The 17,723-nt window shown below is 35.6% G+C and overlaps 1 protein-coding gene across 1 annotated transcript in view; it reads right to left on the reverse strand.

Annotated features, from left to right (window-relative positions):
* Positions 1–17,723, reverse strand: part of LRP1B (LDL receptor related protein 1B) — a 1,545,691-nt gene that overhangs the window by 1,000,525 nt on the left and 527,443 nt on the right. The window contains exons 4-5 of the mRNA XM_060105953.1: positions 15,631–15,750; positions 10,658–10,786 (exon numbers count right to left, since the gene is read on the reverse strand). Of these exons, the coding sequence (XP_059961936.1) occupies positions 10,658–10,786; positions 15,631–15,750 (249 nt within the window). The remainder of the gene's footprint in view (positions 1–10,657; positions 10,787–15,630; positions 15,751–17,723) is intronic.

Here is a 17,723-nt window from a genome sequence, read left to right on the forward strand (position 1 = left end):
AGATGGGGTGATGTAATAAAGTCGAAGTTTTAAACTGTAGTGACTGTTTTATGTAGATAATAAGGGGCATGGGGTCAAAAATTCTGTGGAAATTTGAGATTTGGGTGATAGGGAGGAACAGGAAAAAAAGCAGAGTCAGTTTAATGAGAAGATGATGAGTTTAGTGCTGGCATATTAGGTCAGTGTTGTCTTTTGTAATCTTGTCTTGGGCATTGTGAAAACTCACTCAGGTAAACTACCAATCAACCTGAATTACAGACTTTAAAACAATGTAATCTTTTTGTTATTTGGATGGTAATAGTGAAATACCACTACCTTCAATATGATGTTTGAGAAGCAATGAAATATGTTGTTTCACAGGAATTAGGAACATTTTCTGAAAAACAATTAAAGCCAATAACATCGTGCCACACACACACACTAAAAGAGGTTCTCATTTTGCAAATCAGCAGCTCTCACAATTTTCCTGTTTCTTAAAGAGTCAATCCACCAGATCAAGGAAGTATGGTATTTCCCCTACTAACTGGAAGGTCTTACTTGGCACATGGTAAGTGGTCAATAAATGAATGACACATGAAGGGCTGTTTGAATATGGATTTACCAATGTTTTTAAAGATATTTTACTGATTTTTTTATTAGTCTCTGCTTTACAACAAAGTGAATCAGTCATACATATACATCTGTCCCCACATCCCCTCCCTCCTGCGTCTCCCTCCCTCCCACTTTACTGATTTTTTAAGTTTAAGAATGATAGTGTATTTCAAAAAAAAATAAAGAATGATAGTGTATTTCAATAAGTAAAATGACAAAAATAATGCATTGTGATCTTTAATCAGGAAAATGAAATACATTTAATTATACTGAATTTAATTAAGTATAAATTTAATTAAATTGAAGGGTTATTTTGGTAAATCTCAAAATCTCAGAGTATGATTCATTCAAATTTTAGGTTACTGAATTAATATTAAAATTAGCAGATAGTCCAGGGATGGTCAATTCACATTAGTTACTGAGAGGTGGCCTATGGCTACTTTTGAATCTCTTAATCACCTTTCTAATTGTGGCAAACAGAAAATTCTTTAGCTATAGAAGCACATTTTTCCCAATTCAGACATGTCCCTTTAATTTATAAATTGGTAATGACTGAATTTAATAAGTAATAGATATAGGCTCATTTAAAAATTGCTTTACACTTATACTAGGTACCTAGAATAGTCAAATTCACAGAGTCAGAAAGTACACTGGTAGATGCCACGGGCTGGGGGGTGTGGGGGTGCGGAGGGGGAATGGGGAGTTAGTGTGTAATGGGGACAGAGTTTCAGTTTAGAAAGGTGAAAAATTGGGGGAATGGATGATGGTGAGAGTTGCACAACAATGTGAATGTACTTAGTGCCACTGAACTGTACAGTTAAATATGGTTAAAATACTATGTTTTATATTATGTGACTTTTACTACAATAAAAAAAACATTAAAAAAATTACTTTAAAAATATTTCCAGTTTGAAAGCATGGGTCCTTTAAAAAGCCACTTTTGTATCCTAGAAAGAAAATACTGTCTCAGTGGTTGCATATTTATTTATACATTTAACAAAGATTTATTGAGCATGACTAGCTTCTGCCACGCATTCCTCTAGATGCTAGAGATACGGCAGTTAACGAAACTAATAAAATTTTTTGTTTTTGTAGAGCTTACATTTTAGTGGAGGAAAAAGTCAATAAGCAGGTAAACCAATACTACTTAATATTTTTTTGGCAGTGTTAAATTCTATGAAGAAAAGTAAAGCATTGGTAGGAACGTGGATGCAGGCTGTTCTTTAGAGAAAGTAGTACAATTAAGAACATATTTAAAAGTTTGAAACAAAGGGTTTGAGAGAAAGAATGGAGTCAAGGGAGATTCCAGTATTTTGGCTTGGACAGTTGGGTGAATGGGGTCACATTAACCAAGATGGCCATCACTGGAGAAAGCATTATTAGGGGAGAGAATCAAGAGCTTGGGACACATTGAGTGATATTTCCATTAAATTTCCAAATGCAGATGGTAAGTTGGATCTCAATATTCAACTGAATCTGGTGTTCAACAAAGCGCTCAGGGCTGGTGGTAAAAACTGGCAAGTCTCAGTCTCTTGATGTTTAATAAAACCATGGAAGAGGATGTGTTTTTAAAGTCATGATACAGGATGATACCAGCTCAGGGCTGGTGGTAAAAACTGGCAAGTCTCAGTCTCTTGATGTTTAATAAAACCATGGAAGAGGATGTGTTTTTAAAGTCATGATACAGGATGAGAGCACTTAGGAAATCAATAAAAGAAGAGAAGATGTCCAAAGGACTGAACACTGAGTCATGCTGAAAATACTGACAAAATGAGGATTATGCAGCAAAATAAACTGAGGGGAAAAAAATGTCCAGTAAGGTAAGAGGAGAACTCCAAGAATACACTCTTTAAAAGGGAAAGTATTCAAGGAGGAGACAGGATCAGTCATGTGCTAAGGACTGATAATTGAGTAATTAAGCAACTAGAGGTCACTGGTAACCTTGACAACAGAGGTTTAAGTAAGTGATAAGAAGGTAAGACCCACTGAAGGCGGAGGAGAAAATAGAGAAAGAGACAACACACTGAGTTTTTCTATAACGGGAAAAGAAAAATGGAGTGGTAGCTGGAGAGAAATACAGTTTTAAAGGAGGTTGTTTTTCAGCCTCTTTACTACATCCTTGTATACTGATGGAAATGATCCAGGAGAAAAGAATATCTTGATGATTCAAAGAATCAAGAAGACAACTGTCTGAGTCTACCTCTTGTACAGGTGAGAGAAGGTGATACTGATGCACAGAGGCTGGGATTGGCCTTAGATAGGAACAAAGTCAGTCTGTTCTTCAGTTCAAATAAGAGAAGGATGAAGTGATTAGCTTTAGATTCAGATAGATTGGTGGATGTAGTTCAAGATGAGAAAGTTATCTTTTGACTGCTTCTATTTTCTCAGGGGAATATGAAACAAGACCATCATCTTAGAATAAGGAGGAAGGAGGTAGACATCTGAAAATTCATTATCTAGAGGTGGAAAAGGGAAAGGTCATTTAATCTATTTCACTGTTTTCTGACAGGGCTGCCAACGGATGTTAATAGATAACCTATATTTAAGATCACAATATTCTACTTTGCTATTAAAAAAAACGGACTAGTTCTAAATACTCAATGGTGATTATATACTAAACTTGTAGCTACTTTACTAGATATATATCCCTTGTAATTTGATGGTATGTTGTTCTAAACCTCTAAAGTCTGTTAAGATATAATTTGTCTAATAACTTGGCAAGTATTAGTTTTCATGGAAAACAAAGATGGAGGCTGTGTGAGTCCTAGTGCAAAGAAGAAATGCTCACACACATTTAAAACTGCATTCAATACAATGGATTTTTTCTTCTCAGGACTAAAATGACATTAAGCAGCTTGACTAGGGAGAATATGCAGAATATCTGTCATCAAAGTCAAGGGGAACTATGAACTCTGGGGGAAGAGTGCTCAAGAGACATTCTCTAACTGCTGTTATTATATCGTTGACTGCAACTGATACAGGGGATGCCTTGAAAATTCTCTGAAAAAAAAAATTTCTCCCTTATTAGAAAAAAAATTTTTTTTTTCTGTCAGGTTTTAAGCTTAGGTTTTCTGAGGATTTCAATAGCACTATACTTACACTTTTCTCAAACAAAACAATAGAAAAATTATATATCCATGTGTAATCTTAAAATTAAACCACTTGTAATTTCTATGAATTTAAATGTGCCTAATTTCTTTTTGTTTTTCATTATATTTGTCCAATTTTAAGACAAAGATAGGGAGTTAATTGTAGAACATGACATGATCTATTACATATTTTATATTGAGGATTTAAATATTAGTTCAATCAATAGCTATTCTATAAAAAAATACAATGATAGAAATTTGTACTTATATATTGTGTCATTTGTGAAAACAAAGTTTACTGATTGTCAAATCTAGAGCCCATAAATGTCGCCACATAATTCTTAATATCCAAACAAAGACATCTGCGGCTAGATTGCAGCTAAGATGTTAAGTGGTAAAGAAAATGGAAGACATGCATTTTTTCTGTGTCTAATATTTTTTTAGACCATGGGTAAATCAAAGGTGTCATGACACATAAAACACATGACAGGTAAGACTGTTATCAATCTTGCAAATTTGTTGCTGGAAAAAAGATTTAAGATATCAAGAAAGGTGTTAGACTGTAAAACTGATGTCCTCCAGGAAATAAAAAATCAAAAACTTAAAAAAAAATTTTTTTAAAGCAGCAAAAACAGACATAGAATATTCATGAGGAGTTTTATACCTCAATACTGGCAAACTCATTAACAGTTGTGTGGGTAGAAAAAAAAGTGTGATGCTTAATTTGGGTAATGGAAATTCCATTAGAAATCCTTGCCCTGTCCTGTCATGGAATGTGAATTCCAACTGAGTAAAGGGCCAGAGAAGATATAGGGTAGAGGTACTCTAAAAAATAGAAAAATACTTTCAATGGCCAGGCCACGTTGTCAAAGGGAGTTGTGAAGCCCTAGTATTTGTACAGAATAGAGGCTTAGGATATACTGCCTGATTGCAGGTGGTGTCGCTTATTCTCCAGCTATATTTGCACAGCAAACACACACTCGGACTGCATGTCTGTCTGAGGGGGGACTGGTTGAGGGGGAACATTTATGGAGATTATGCAGAGATCCCCAGCCAATTTTGATGCCTCTACCACAGCAAGGGCAGCTTGAACCCTAAATAACATGATGAAACTGGCAAAAACAAAACAAACAAAAAACCCCCAAAAAACAACCATTACCCTTTGAATCTCTTCCAGCTTTTTGACTTTCTTTTTTTTTTTCTTTTTTTTTTTTTTGATCCTCAATATCCCAATACCCTTATTCTGCTTCCTGAATGTTTAGGAAATTGCTTTCAGCATCCAACAAGCATTTACCCAGCACATATTCTGTTCCAGGCACTGAGCTACTTCTCTGTCACTTACCACTTACCATAGTGTACATCATTTCCTCTATGCATATGTGACTGAGTAAAAAATGACAAATCTGGATTTCTATGCTGGTGCTGGTCTACTAGGCTTGCTCCTAGCTCAGAGCTTCTCATACACCATCATGTCATCAAGTGTCATTCACAGTTATGCCTCAATGAAATGAAAAACTGTGCAGGAACTAGACCTTTGGACTATCTAAAAATAGTAAAAACTCTAAATAGTGAATCTTCACATTGTCAAGACATGATCACATATCATTCTGTGGGAAGCCATTCTTAGCCAGATGGTAGACTGAAGCAGATCTGATCCATAGTTTCTTAAGTTATCAATGTCACTAAGACTTAATATGTTACTCTTCCTATGAACACTTAAATTTTAATATGGAGTGTTTCTTTTAAAAAGAAAAAAAAGGCAATTATACTTTAATAACTGAATTCCAAGCATCACAAGTGGCTGATTAGTATGATACTCTGAGCAGGGGCTCTTCCCTTTTTTTTTTTTTTTTTGCGGTACGCGGGCCTCTCACTGTTGTGGCCTCTCCCGTTGCAGAGCACAGGCTCCGGATGCGCAGGCTCAGTGGCCATGGCTCACGGGCCCAGCTGCTCCGTGTCTTCCTGGACCAGGGCACGAACCCGTGTCCCCTGCATCGGCAGGTGGACTCTCAACCACTGCGCCACCAGGGAAGCCCTTCCCTTTTTTTTTTTTTTCTGTTTTTTTTTTTTTTTTTTTAATTCCCAGGCTTGCCCCTTTTTATACAAGTACCAGCCTATTCTATTCTCCCCATGAACAGAGCCAGCCTTGACAGAAAACCATGGATGATTCCTCCAACCTTTCAAAAGGAATTTTAAACTATTTATTAGTGGATGACAATAGAGATTAGAAGTAGGAGCCATAAGAAGTTATATTTTGTTTTATTTCTCTCTCTCTCTCTTTTTCTTTCTTTCCTTCTTTCTTTCTTTCTTTAAATTGCAGCAAAGAAAGTGAGTATTATGAAAACACCTTCTAACACTGTTTGGAGGTGTACTTCTATGGATTACACAGGGATTATAATTTATATTTCTTACAACTAAGAGTTCCATCACCTAAAAAATCTCCCCTTACCCTCACCCAAATCAGTGAACAGCAAAGCATAAGCTGTAATAGAATCTCAAAGTTATTTAATGGACTCTCTTCTCTCATTACTCTGGTTGCTCCGTGGCAAAAAGGTGTACTCTTTCTCACATGGTACCATTTAATGTGGTGACTCAACAATGATGAGCATAGAATTATTTAGTGCTCTTTATTTTGCTACTGCTTTGATTAAATCAACAGAGGCCTATAGGTTCCATAGAACTGAATGCTGGAGTAAATGCCTGTCTTAAGCAAGTGGTTGGGACACTGAAAAGTATAGTTCAAGGAGCCTGAATTTATCAGTTCATTCAAAACTGCCAACAGTTCATAAATTAAACACCCTTAGTTATTATTTTCACTCTCACAGGCTCTGCATGAGCCCACTGTCAATCCTGGGTGCCCACATTTAACACATACTTCTATAACAAAATCAGTCTAAATCAGTTAAAAGAAAGTAAGCTAAATTAAAAAACAAACAAAAAAACTTTTCATTTTCAGATTTGATGTCATTATTAGAACTCTAATTTTGAAAAATGTAAAAATATACAGGATGCTTTCCTGGATACCTATAGATGCTTGACAGTTACTTTTTTTTTTCTTTTTTTTTGCAGTATGCAGGCCTCTCACTGTTGTGGCCTCTCCTGTTGCGGAGCACAGGCTCCGGACGCGCGGGCTCAGCGGCCATGGCTCACAGGCCCAGCCGCTCTGCAGCATGTGGGATCTTCCCGGACCGGGGCACGAACCCGTGTCCCCTGCATCGGCAGGTGGACTCTCAACCACTGCCCCACCAAGGAAGCCCGACAGTTACTTTAAAACATCTTTTTTCAAATGACAGGTCCTAACATTTAATTCAAAAATGACTAGTTTTTAACATGTGTCCCATTCCAAAGTTATGAACAATCCATCATGACATTCACATTCTAGCATGCTTCCTACTACATAGTAATATCAAGTATGCATAAAGTTATGATCTTTTTTTACATATACTGAGAGTTCTGTAGATTTTCTTCCATTTGGAAATCACCTATTTTGATGTCACATGGATAGGACTAGATTACCTTTGAAATTTTCCCAACTTTGAAACACTTGATTCTATATTTCAGTAGTCAGGGGAAAATCTTACTAAGTGTAGAAAAGAAAAGAATTTGTCTGTACTACATGAATTATCAAGAATGAAAAGGCCTCCTGCCTAACATTAATCTCTTCTCCTAACTGCCACAGGGCCTAAAATCCCCTCCCCCTACTAGAGGTATTTCTTAAAGGTGCTCTTAGGGCTTATGAATTTTACTTGGATTTGGTCATTTTACTACAAAAGAGGGATAATCAATTAACTTAAATTCATTTTCCTATTTACTATCAATTGTCACCATTGAAAATAAGATCCCACAGGCAAGCTTTGGGGTGACTAGTTGGGGAGCGACCATGATATTATTATTATTATTTTTTTTTTTTTGCGGTATGCGGGCCTCTCACTGTTGTGGCCTCTCCCGTTGCAGAGCACAGGCTCCAGATGCGCAGGCTCAGCAGCCATGGCTCACGGGCCCAGCTGCTCTGCGGCATGTGGGATCTTCCCGGACCGGGGCACGAACCCGTGTCCCCTGCATCAGCAGGCGGACTGTCAACCACTGCGCCACCAGGGCAGCCCCATGATATTATTTTGTGCTGAACTAGTTCATCACCTTAGAAGCAGCTTCCCAGCCAACTGACTCTGCCACCCTCTTCCTTCACATAAAAGTCTACCTTTCCTAGGAACTTTTATTTTCCCATCTATTATCTAGTAAGGCTTTTGCAGAACTTTCCTCTCTTGTGCAGTTCTAGCTGTCCACTGTATCCTCTGGGTCTGATATATTTATGTTGCATTTTCTGTCTAAAGTCTAGGGATCTTTTACAAACATCTACTGTTTGGGGTCAGCCCATTCTAACCTTTCCCTAATTTCACACAATCCCAGCTTCTGGAATCCCTTGAACTCTGGCTTTACTTGGAGGGAAAGTCAGGTTCCAGAATCCAGTAGGGTAAAATTTTAAAGGAAGAAAAAAAGAGGTGCTAATCTAAGCAGCAGGTAATGGAAAAGAGGAAAGTCAAAGCCTGAAGACAAACGGGGTTTACTTTATAACTTTTTCCTAGCACCTTTCAGTCACAGCAATACCATAGTAAATAAAATTGCCACAGAAAAATTTAAAGCTGATGTATTAAATGGAATTTTAATACATTTAATCTAATGGAAGCAAAAAAATCCTCCTGTACATTTGTTACAAATATGAGAAAACTAAAGCAAAACTGATTGTTTTTCCTTTGAATTATACAAATGCATTGCTCAAATATCCATGTGACCTTTAGAACTAGTCAGTATATGTTATAGACTTGTACTCATTTACTATATTACTCATTTTCCTAAAACTACAAACCACAGGAATGTTCCCATGAAAACTGTGTATTGTTCTAACTATGTACGCCAATATTGTCATCAAGCCAACCACTAGAGGTGAAGGCATTTACGTATGTATTCCATTATCAATGCTAGAGTCATCAAATCATGTACCATCCCTCTTTGACTACATTCAAAGATGCAGCACTATATCATGTACATCCCTCTTTGACTACATTCTCTTTTTGTCAGAAACCTTTCTGTGTAGAAAGAGAGGAGGTGCTTCTTTTATAGGGTTTATTACATTACACTCTCCCTGTGTATTCACAGCAATATTGTGTGGATCAATAGAAGACACTGCAAAGAAAAAGCCTTCCACTTCTTTAGTCCATTGATATATTAAATCAGAACTCTCAGTGGTGGAAAAAAAGAGGAACAGATAACTTGACCTAATTTTTCTAGAGGATTGCCCCTGAAAAATAAATAGGGCTTCATAAACCAAGTCAGCAATTGAAAAAAATAAACTAAGAAGTAAAAGAGTTCCTTTCTTGGTAATTTTCTATACAAATATGTTTTGTAAATAATTAAACATACTATCTCAGAGAAATAGTTGAAATTATAACATGAGGTTACGATGTAAAGGGAAACAGCAGCAGCTTGCAGAGCAAATCCAATGCTTTGCTCAATTTGGTTTCAGGAAAGAGAATCCCATCCCATGCCTAATTTTCCAATTGCTAATAAAAGGGAGTAGGGGATAGCCATTAATTTATCAAAACTTCATAATTTGAAAATGCAGGAAATGAAACCAGATTTGGAGGAAGTGAGAAGATGCCAGATGGAATACCATGTATAATATCTTCCTATATTATTCCCAAGCTAATTCAATTCACACACACACACACACAAAAACAACAAAAAAATTAGTGTTATCCTATCATTACCAGCACCTCAAGGCTATTTCATTAGCAAATCAACAATATTTATTGAGGGTGTACTAAGACTGAACACTATGTAGAAACAGTAGGCTTTATTTGCAGATAAGAGTAAAGGGAAGGCAGTTTTGAAACATGAAATTCAAATACTTAAGAGTAGAACAATCATTATAGTAATCTTAATTAGAAAGAAAAATCAATTCATTGTTTTTCCTTCCTTCCTTCATTCCTCCCTCCCTCCCTCCTTCCTTACCTCAATCTCTCCCTTCCTTCCACAAATATTCACTGAGTACTTATATGTTCCAGGCAATGGTCAGAACTGATTATATAACAGCAAACAAAACTGACAAGTTCTGTACTTTCATAATGCTTATATTATTCTGGGTAAATCTGATGATAAACAAATGCATAAATATGTTCATTTCAAATGGTAGTGCTATAAAGAAAACTAAAAAATCATGTAGTGATAGAATAGGTCTGAATAATAAGTATAGCTGGGAAATAAGATTGTGATGGACAGAGTACACACCCTTAAATAGAATGGTCAGAGAAGGTCATTCTGAATGTTGACATTCTAGCCAAGACTTGAATGATAAGAATGTGACTATCATAGGGAAAAGCATTACAGGCAGATCAAACAGCAAGTGAAAAGACCTCAAGAGCAAAGTGGCTGAAGGACAAGGAAACCAGTATGGCTGGGGTGTGATAAAAGGAGAAGTAGTAGGAGATGAGATGAAAAGGTAAATGGTACTAGTCCATTAGCCCTCAGAGGCCCTGTGAGAAGTTTGGGTTTTATTCTCAACATGAGGGAAAACTATTGGGAGATTTTAAGCAAAATAACGACATGGTTTGGTTTATATTTTAGCAGATAACTTTAACTATTATGTGAAATATGAATTTTAGAGGGAAAGCAGAGGCTCACAGAAACCAGTGAGAAATCTATTATACAGTCCAGGAGAGAGATGGGTAATTCAAATCAATTAATCCATTTCTTTTGAACAGGTTTTTGTTCATTAGAGACTTCCTGTAATGGGAGGAGTTTTGTAGTGATCAGTGACAACTAAAAGAACTTCTCTGGCTTTCTAAGTATGGATCATTTCCTTAAAATGAAGAAAAAATCTATTTCTTCAAAGTCCATATTGCTCTACTATATACATTTCTAATGGAAAAAACTGCAAATAGGAAATAAATTCTGGAAGGACCAAAAATTAGATAACTTACCATTTTTGGCTTTGCAGGATCTGTTGTCTGGCTGCATTATGTAGCCCTCCACACAACTACAAGCATAGGATCCATACGTATTTATGCAGGTCTGGCTGCATGTACCATAAACAGCACATTCATCTTCATCTAAAAGGTAAATTAACATCATTTCTAAGCAGATTTATTGTTGGGCATTTTTTTTCTCCCTGAAGAAAACATTTTTTCCAAACTTTGGAAATAGGCTATTTAAAAAAAAAAAGCAAGAAAGAACCAACTCCAATACATCTTTTCAAAACCACACTAACTGAACATAAAATTCAGTGTCATTTAAATAGTTACAGAGATACAAGATCAAGCTTAACACCAAATCTTTTACTTTAAAAGATAATTTATTTGCATTTTTGATGCATAGGCTAAAAGTCCTTGGATATTTGTGCAAAGGTATAAAATGCACTCCAATGAATATTTGCTGAAGAGTTCTAGTGTTTACGACACTGGCTTTTTCAGGATTTTGACAAAAAATTAGTCTGGAAACACGATTTTCAATGAACAGATTAAATAAAAGTTCTGAGCTAAGCAATGTAAACCACCCTCACTAAATCAAAAGGAGGAAACTATTAAGTACTTGTTGTAAACAGAAATTTTATCTTAATTAATTTTTATTTTAATATCTATGGCCCTCCTCCTATTTTTTCCCTACTTCCACTCGCAATGCTTTTTTCCTCCAGCACCTTGTTCAAATCTCTGTAAGCAGCAGGTACTTAATGATTCTTAACCAACTGGGCAAATTAAAAAAAAAAAAAAAAAAAAAACTCTGCCAGCTAATAATTTAGACAAATGTGTATTCAGTCTGTCCTGTGCACCAAGCATTATACTAATCCCTGAAGAACCCAAAATTTATAAAACATGATTTCAACCTCTAGGCGAAACAAGTCTAGTGATATAGAATTTCATTTCTATGCATTTCCTTATAATAGAGTCATACTCTATTTATAATAGAAACACAGAGAAGTAAATGAACCTGCTTGGACTTGAAGGGAAAATGTGAAGGCTGCATACTGAGCTGAGTTTAAAGGATGATTTAGATTTCCTCAGACTAAATAAAAATGGATCAGATGGAAAGAGGTGTTCCAGTTAAACAAAACAGCACGTGAAAAGCCATTGGGATGACACAGTAGAGATTTCAATGAAGTATAAGGAGTCAGGTGGAGTAAGGGTGTATAAGAGGAAATGGTAAGAGATGATATTGGGAAAATCATTTTGGGTGGGATAATGAAGTTATTTGTATGCTAAACTAAAGTGCTGTACATTATACATAGGCACTGGGAAAGCATTAATTAGATGAGCTTTATGATCAACTTTGTATTTTAAAACTAAACAAAGTCATGAAAAATGGATTGGTGAATATAGAGAAGAGAAACTGGAAAATTAGCTATGTGCTAATTTCACACAAGAAATTGTATTTTGAAGTCATAATATTTTGAACAATGACAGTAGCAGTGGGAATGAAGAAGAGGGAATGGACTCAAATGTTTAAGAAATAGAAAGATAACATGAAGTTTGACTGGATGTGATAGAAGTGAATGGTGGTCTAATTTTATAAGAAGTGTAGATTACAGTGGAGGTATCATGGGAGGAAAAAATGAGTTTGATTTGGATGTGTTAAATTTGAGGTATTGTAGAGCATCCTTGAGTAAACATTTAATAAGTAGTTGGAAATATCGAACCAATAATATAAGGTGAGATCGGTCTTGGAGTATTTGAGAGTCAATAGTATATGGATAATAGATTTAAAAAATAGGAGAGGGTTAGATCCCATAGAGAGAAAGGGAAAGTCGGGAAAGCTTAGCTACAGAAAAATACTTTAGGATACCAATATGAAAAAGGCAGGCAAGAGAGAGGAGTCCATGGGCCTCCTTTGAAGGATGTTAAGGGGATTAAACTGCTTGGGTATAATAAGAATATATATTTGGTCTTATCCTCTGTTTCTGACACAGAGTTCAGTTACCTTGTAATTTTCTGAGCTATAGGAGTATCTTTTGTTATTTCTAACGAGCCCTGTGAAATACACTAGAGTCTATGCTAATGAGGTGACTCAGGGTGGGGCTACTAGATATTCTCAGAATGGGACTGGTCTCCAAAAAGATCAAACAGGTGACTTACAGGGTCGGAACTCTCAACCCCATCCTCTGACCCCCCAAGCTAAGAAAGGAGTTGACTAAGGAAAAGCAAAAGATGGCTGAGTAGCCAAACATTTAAATTGGGAAACTATGCATTTGTATGACATTTATTTGCATTTCTCTCAGATTTTTTTTAGCTTCATGTAATAGCCTGCATTTATAGACAGCTCATTTGAAGTAAGTAGCTTTGGGGATAGGAAGAATAGTATTTGGAGTGAAGTCCACAGTGATAATGTGAAATTAAATCTTGAATTTGATAAAGGCCATCCCCTAGTGGCATAAATGATGATTCTTATCTATAATATTTTCACCAATTTTTTTCAACTTTACTATTATTGGTTCCTATTTTAGTTTTTCTGATATGTGATTATGCTATACAGGAAAGCAATATGAATAATGATTTCTTTTGTTCTTTCTCCTCAGTCAGAATGCCCTGTTCTGACATTGATGTAACTCCACAAAATTGGCTGCAAAGAAACAGGCATGTCATCACTTGTAGCACCATCTTCTTTCTTCCTTTAAGGACAGAGAATATCCTGGAAATGCCTTCAGGAAAACGTAAATGATGCTCAGACCTGGCCATCCAGGAGTGCAGAGAAAGTAAAAAAATCTCCTCTTCTATTGGTGAACTTCCATAAAAATTGCTGTGTATTTCCTTACTAATGTTCAACAGAAGAAAGTGATTATGATGATTTTTACAGATTTAAAAGAGAGATTCAGGAGAAAGAGATTCATGTAAAAGGAGTTGAAAATCCTGACACCTATAGGAGTGAGGTATAGCAAAAGAGTGAGAAGGATACAGGTAAGTATATTGGCCTACCTTGTGTGAATGGCAGGTGTTGTCTTGAACTTGAAATTGTGTGCATGTACAGAGGTACTATTTATATCTGGCAGACTTTGTGATTGTAAGGGGTCTAGTGTTGACAAATCTGAGTTTTTTCATAAAGTCTGAACTGTGTGCAACCTTCTGATTTTCAAATGTTGGTTTAAGAATAATGTCAGTCAAATAAAATATACCAGTTTGGTCCCCCTATAGTAAGATTATGCAGCCTTTGGGTCTGATAAACATTTAATAATACATGTTTTTATAATATTTGTATTATGCAGAAAATGAAAAAACCACAAACTGAAAATTTAAGCCCGATGTATTTTTTTTTTTTTTTTTTTTTTTTTTTTTTTTTTTTGCGGTATGCGGGCCTCTCACCGTTGTGGCCTCCCCCGCTGCGGAGCACAGGCTCCGGACGCGCAGGCTCCGGACGCGCAGGCTCAGCGGCCATGGCTCACGGGCCCAGCCGCTCCGCGGCATATGGGATCCTCCCAGACCGGGGCACGAACCCGTATCCCCTGCATCGGCAGGCGGACTCTCAACCACTTGCGCCACCAGGGAGGCCCAAGCCCGATGTATTTTATAAACCAATGAGCCTCTCTAGGATAAGAATAAGTGGGCTCTGGAGATCTGTGTTTTAGTCCCAAGCCTTTTACTAAAAAGATGTGCAGACTTAACTAAGTCACTTAATTTTTCAGGTTCTCACTTTTCTCACTTTTGTCAAGAGGATTTTAAAAAATGTTCTCTGAGGATTTTTTTCAACTTTAAGATTCTATTTTTAAGATAAAAGTTATAACATTAAAGCAAAGGGTTAAAGTAATCAGCAAAGTACCAATTTCTTTGGAAAATATTCTGTTTATTAGTGGTACTGGTAACACAGATATTCCTCAATTTTATACATAGATTCTATATTCAATGTTTCTATATATAGATTCTAAATACCATATAAAATAATGTATTGTTTATATTGTGGATATATCATATATATATATACACAAACATATAACATTATGTATATGTATATATATTTGGATTCAACATAATGAAGAAGTAACCTAAAATAGTTCAGTATGGCAGAGTAGAGTCATTTTGGAAAGTAAACATTTGGTGTAGAACGTTCACAAAAACAAAAATTAGGACATTAAAAAATAAGTATTTTATATTCATCATTATTGCATTTGTCAAGTATCAATTACCAGAATTACCAATGCAAAAGTTGTAAAGAACATTACATGACTATTAATAACTTAACTTAGTAGATAAAAAATGTCTACTACACTGCAGCTATATAACAGACATAAAATATTTAGGAGGTTAAAATAATTAAATCCAAAGTTTTAGTGACTGACCAAAACACATCCCATTGTTGACATGTCTCATGTCTGTCATTACTGCAATATGAATTGAAAATTGATTTGTAACCATATGATATCACTTATATGTGGAATCTAAAATATGGCACAAATGAACCTACCTACAAAACAGAAACAGACTCATAGACACAGAGAACAGAATTGTGGTTGCCAAGGGGGAGGAAGGGAGGCAGAGGGACGGACTGGGAGTTTGGAGTTGGTAGATGCAAACTATTACATTTAGTATGGATAAACAACAAGGTCCTACTGTACAGCACAGGGAACTATATCCAATCTCCTGGGATAAACCATCATGGAAAAGAATATATAAATCAATCTTTGTATGTGTATAACTGAGTCACTTTGCTGTACAGCAGAGACTGGCACAGCATTATTAATCAACTACACTTCAATCAAAAAAGGAAAGGAAATTGATTTGTATAAATGCTTATCTAATGTTTATATATGTGGTTTTTGGGGGAGAGCCAACTTTTAACTCTCAAGAGACAAAAAATAAAGTGAATATAAACACTGTGTGGAACACATGGTAGGTGCTTGAAGATATTTTATTAAATTTCTGTTAATTAAGCCTCTGTTAAAATAAAATTGAGTAGAATTACATGTCATAATTACCTTTACAGCTTCTTCCATCTTCTTTTATTTCAAATCCATCTTCACAGTAACACATTGTACTATTTCTGACCACGGCACATTTATATTGACAATTCAACTGCTGGCAATTGGGCAACCGTTCTGTAGAAGAAAAGCAAAGATATTATGTCTATATAACTGTGCACACACGTATACTATTTAAATTTAAACGTTAATATTTACTCAGTGCATAACCATAATAAAACAGCTTTAATTGGTTTCTTAGAAAGTTTCTATGATTGGTTGACAGAACAAAACAATATTCCCTCTAAAATATGTTGGTTTGCATTTGTTTGAAGTATTATTAATAAAAATTTCAGATCTGTTCAGTCTTTTACTTTTTCCCTTATTATGTACATTCAAAGGCACAAATCCTTTCAAATTCTGGTGAATTATTTCAAGAGGGAAAATGTCAACTCAGTGGTTGATTTCACCATTTATGCCTTTCTTATCTGACACATCCATTGATATTCTATCTTTTCAGGGCTTGTTTTGACTTACTAATCCATGTATAACCTTTGAGCAGGTGGCAAAATATTAGACAACTACTGGACATAATATATTTCATAATATCTAAACCCTTTCAAAACAAATACATCAGTGAAGCCAAAGTTAGCAAAACCTTAGAGCAAATTAGGATTCAGTATGATAAATGCATGAAACACAGATGAAGTGACAGAGGCATATTCATTTCACAAATAATTTCTAACAGGAATAAGATTTGCTAAACAAGAAAAATTACAGATAGAATGTATGACTGATTGTGGTGTCTGAAAATAGGGATATTAATGGGTCATGACAATTTCTTTTTTTCCCCTGGGGACAAAAATAAGGGTTTTAAAGATCAAGGTTAAATGATTCAAAATAAATTGATATTTGCCACAAGTTTAGCTGGTACTTCAGAAATATTTTAAATTTTAATAAAAATATATGAAAGTCCAGTGTGGAAAAGGACAGATAGAATACTCCAAACAGAAAATTTGGTATTTTACTAAAAAATTAATTATCTCTAGTATTTTCTTAGCCCAATTGCTTTTCAACTCTTTCATGAAACTATCAATATTTTATGTATCTTCTCTTCTTAAAACTTTAAATCTCCTTCATAATGGTCACCCACATATGATGATCTTGCTTTCTACTTCCCTGAGAAAACTGAAGCTATTGAAAGAAATTTTCCACAGATTTATGCTTCACATTTTAACCACCTCTGCCTATTCTTGTTTTTCTTGCTTTTCAAACTTTGTTTAACTCATTAAAGCTCCAACCGCAATTCCTGTGCACAAACCCCATCCCCTTTCACCTACTCAAGGATATCACTTCAGTTTTTCTCTACTTCCTCTCATAATCATCTTTAAAAATTTATATTAGATCAAACTAAAGCCTCCATCCCTTTTTGTCAATTAAGTTTCACGGGAACACAGTCAATGGCCATTTGTTTACATATTGCCTATGGCTGTTTTTACACTACAAACACAACCCAACTAGTTGCCTTAGTTGACTAGTTGGCCCCCCAAACCTAAAATATCTACTATAGCCCTTTACAGAATGTTTTCTGACCCTTGTACTACTTTTCCCCACATTAAAATAAAAAAAACCCCTTGATCTCACGTCCTGTATGAGTCACCATTGCCCAGTATCTTTGTTCCTCTTTATAACAACATTTACAAAATAATCCATACTCACTGTCTCTTTCTTCCTCTCTGTTTCTATCTTAAGCCCACTCAATAAAGGTTTTATCTCCATTGCTCCAGAAACTGCTCAGATACAGGTTTCCAATGACCTTGATGTCGATAAGTGTGATGGCCTTTTCTCAGTCCTCACCTTACTTGACCTATCAGCAGCACTTGACACTGTTAACTAGTTTTCCCTGATGTATATTCATCACTTTGCTTCCAGGGCTCAGGACTTCTGGTTTTCCTATTTCACAGCCTCCTTTGTACAGTTCCACATTTTCTTGTCAACCTCTTAAGGCTGAAGTGTCCCAGGATAAAAATCTGGTCTTTTTCTCTTGCCTATCAATATGCTACTAGTAAACTCATCAGTTATCATAGCTTCCCCTCTAACTGGAACCTAAC

This window comes from Mesoplodon densirostris, chromosome 8, assembly GCF_025265405.1.
Source record: "Mesoplodon densirostris isolate mMesDen1 chromosome 8, mMesDen1 primary haplotype, whole genome shotgun sequence".
Classification (NCBI taxonomy): domain Eukaryota; kingdom Metazoa; phylum Chordata; class Mammalia; order Artiodactyla; family Ziphiidae; genus Mesoplodon; species Mesoplodon densirostris.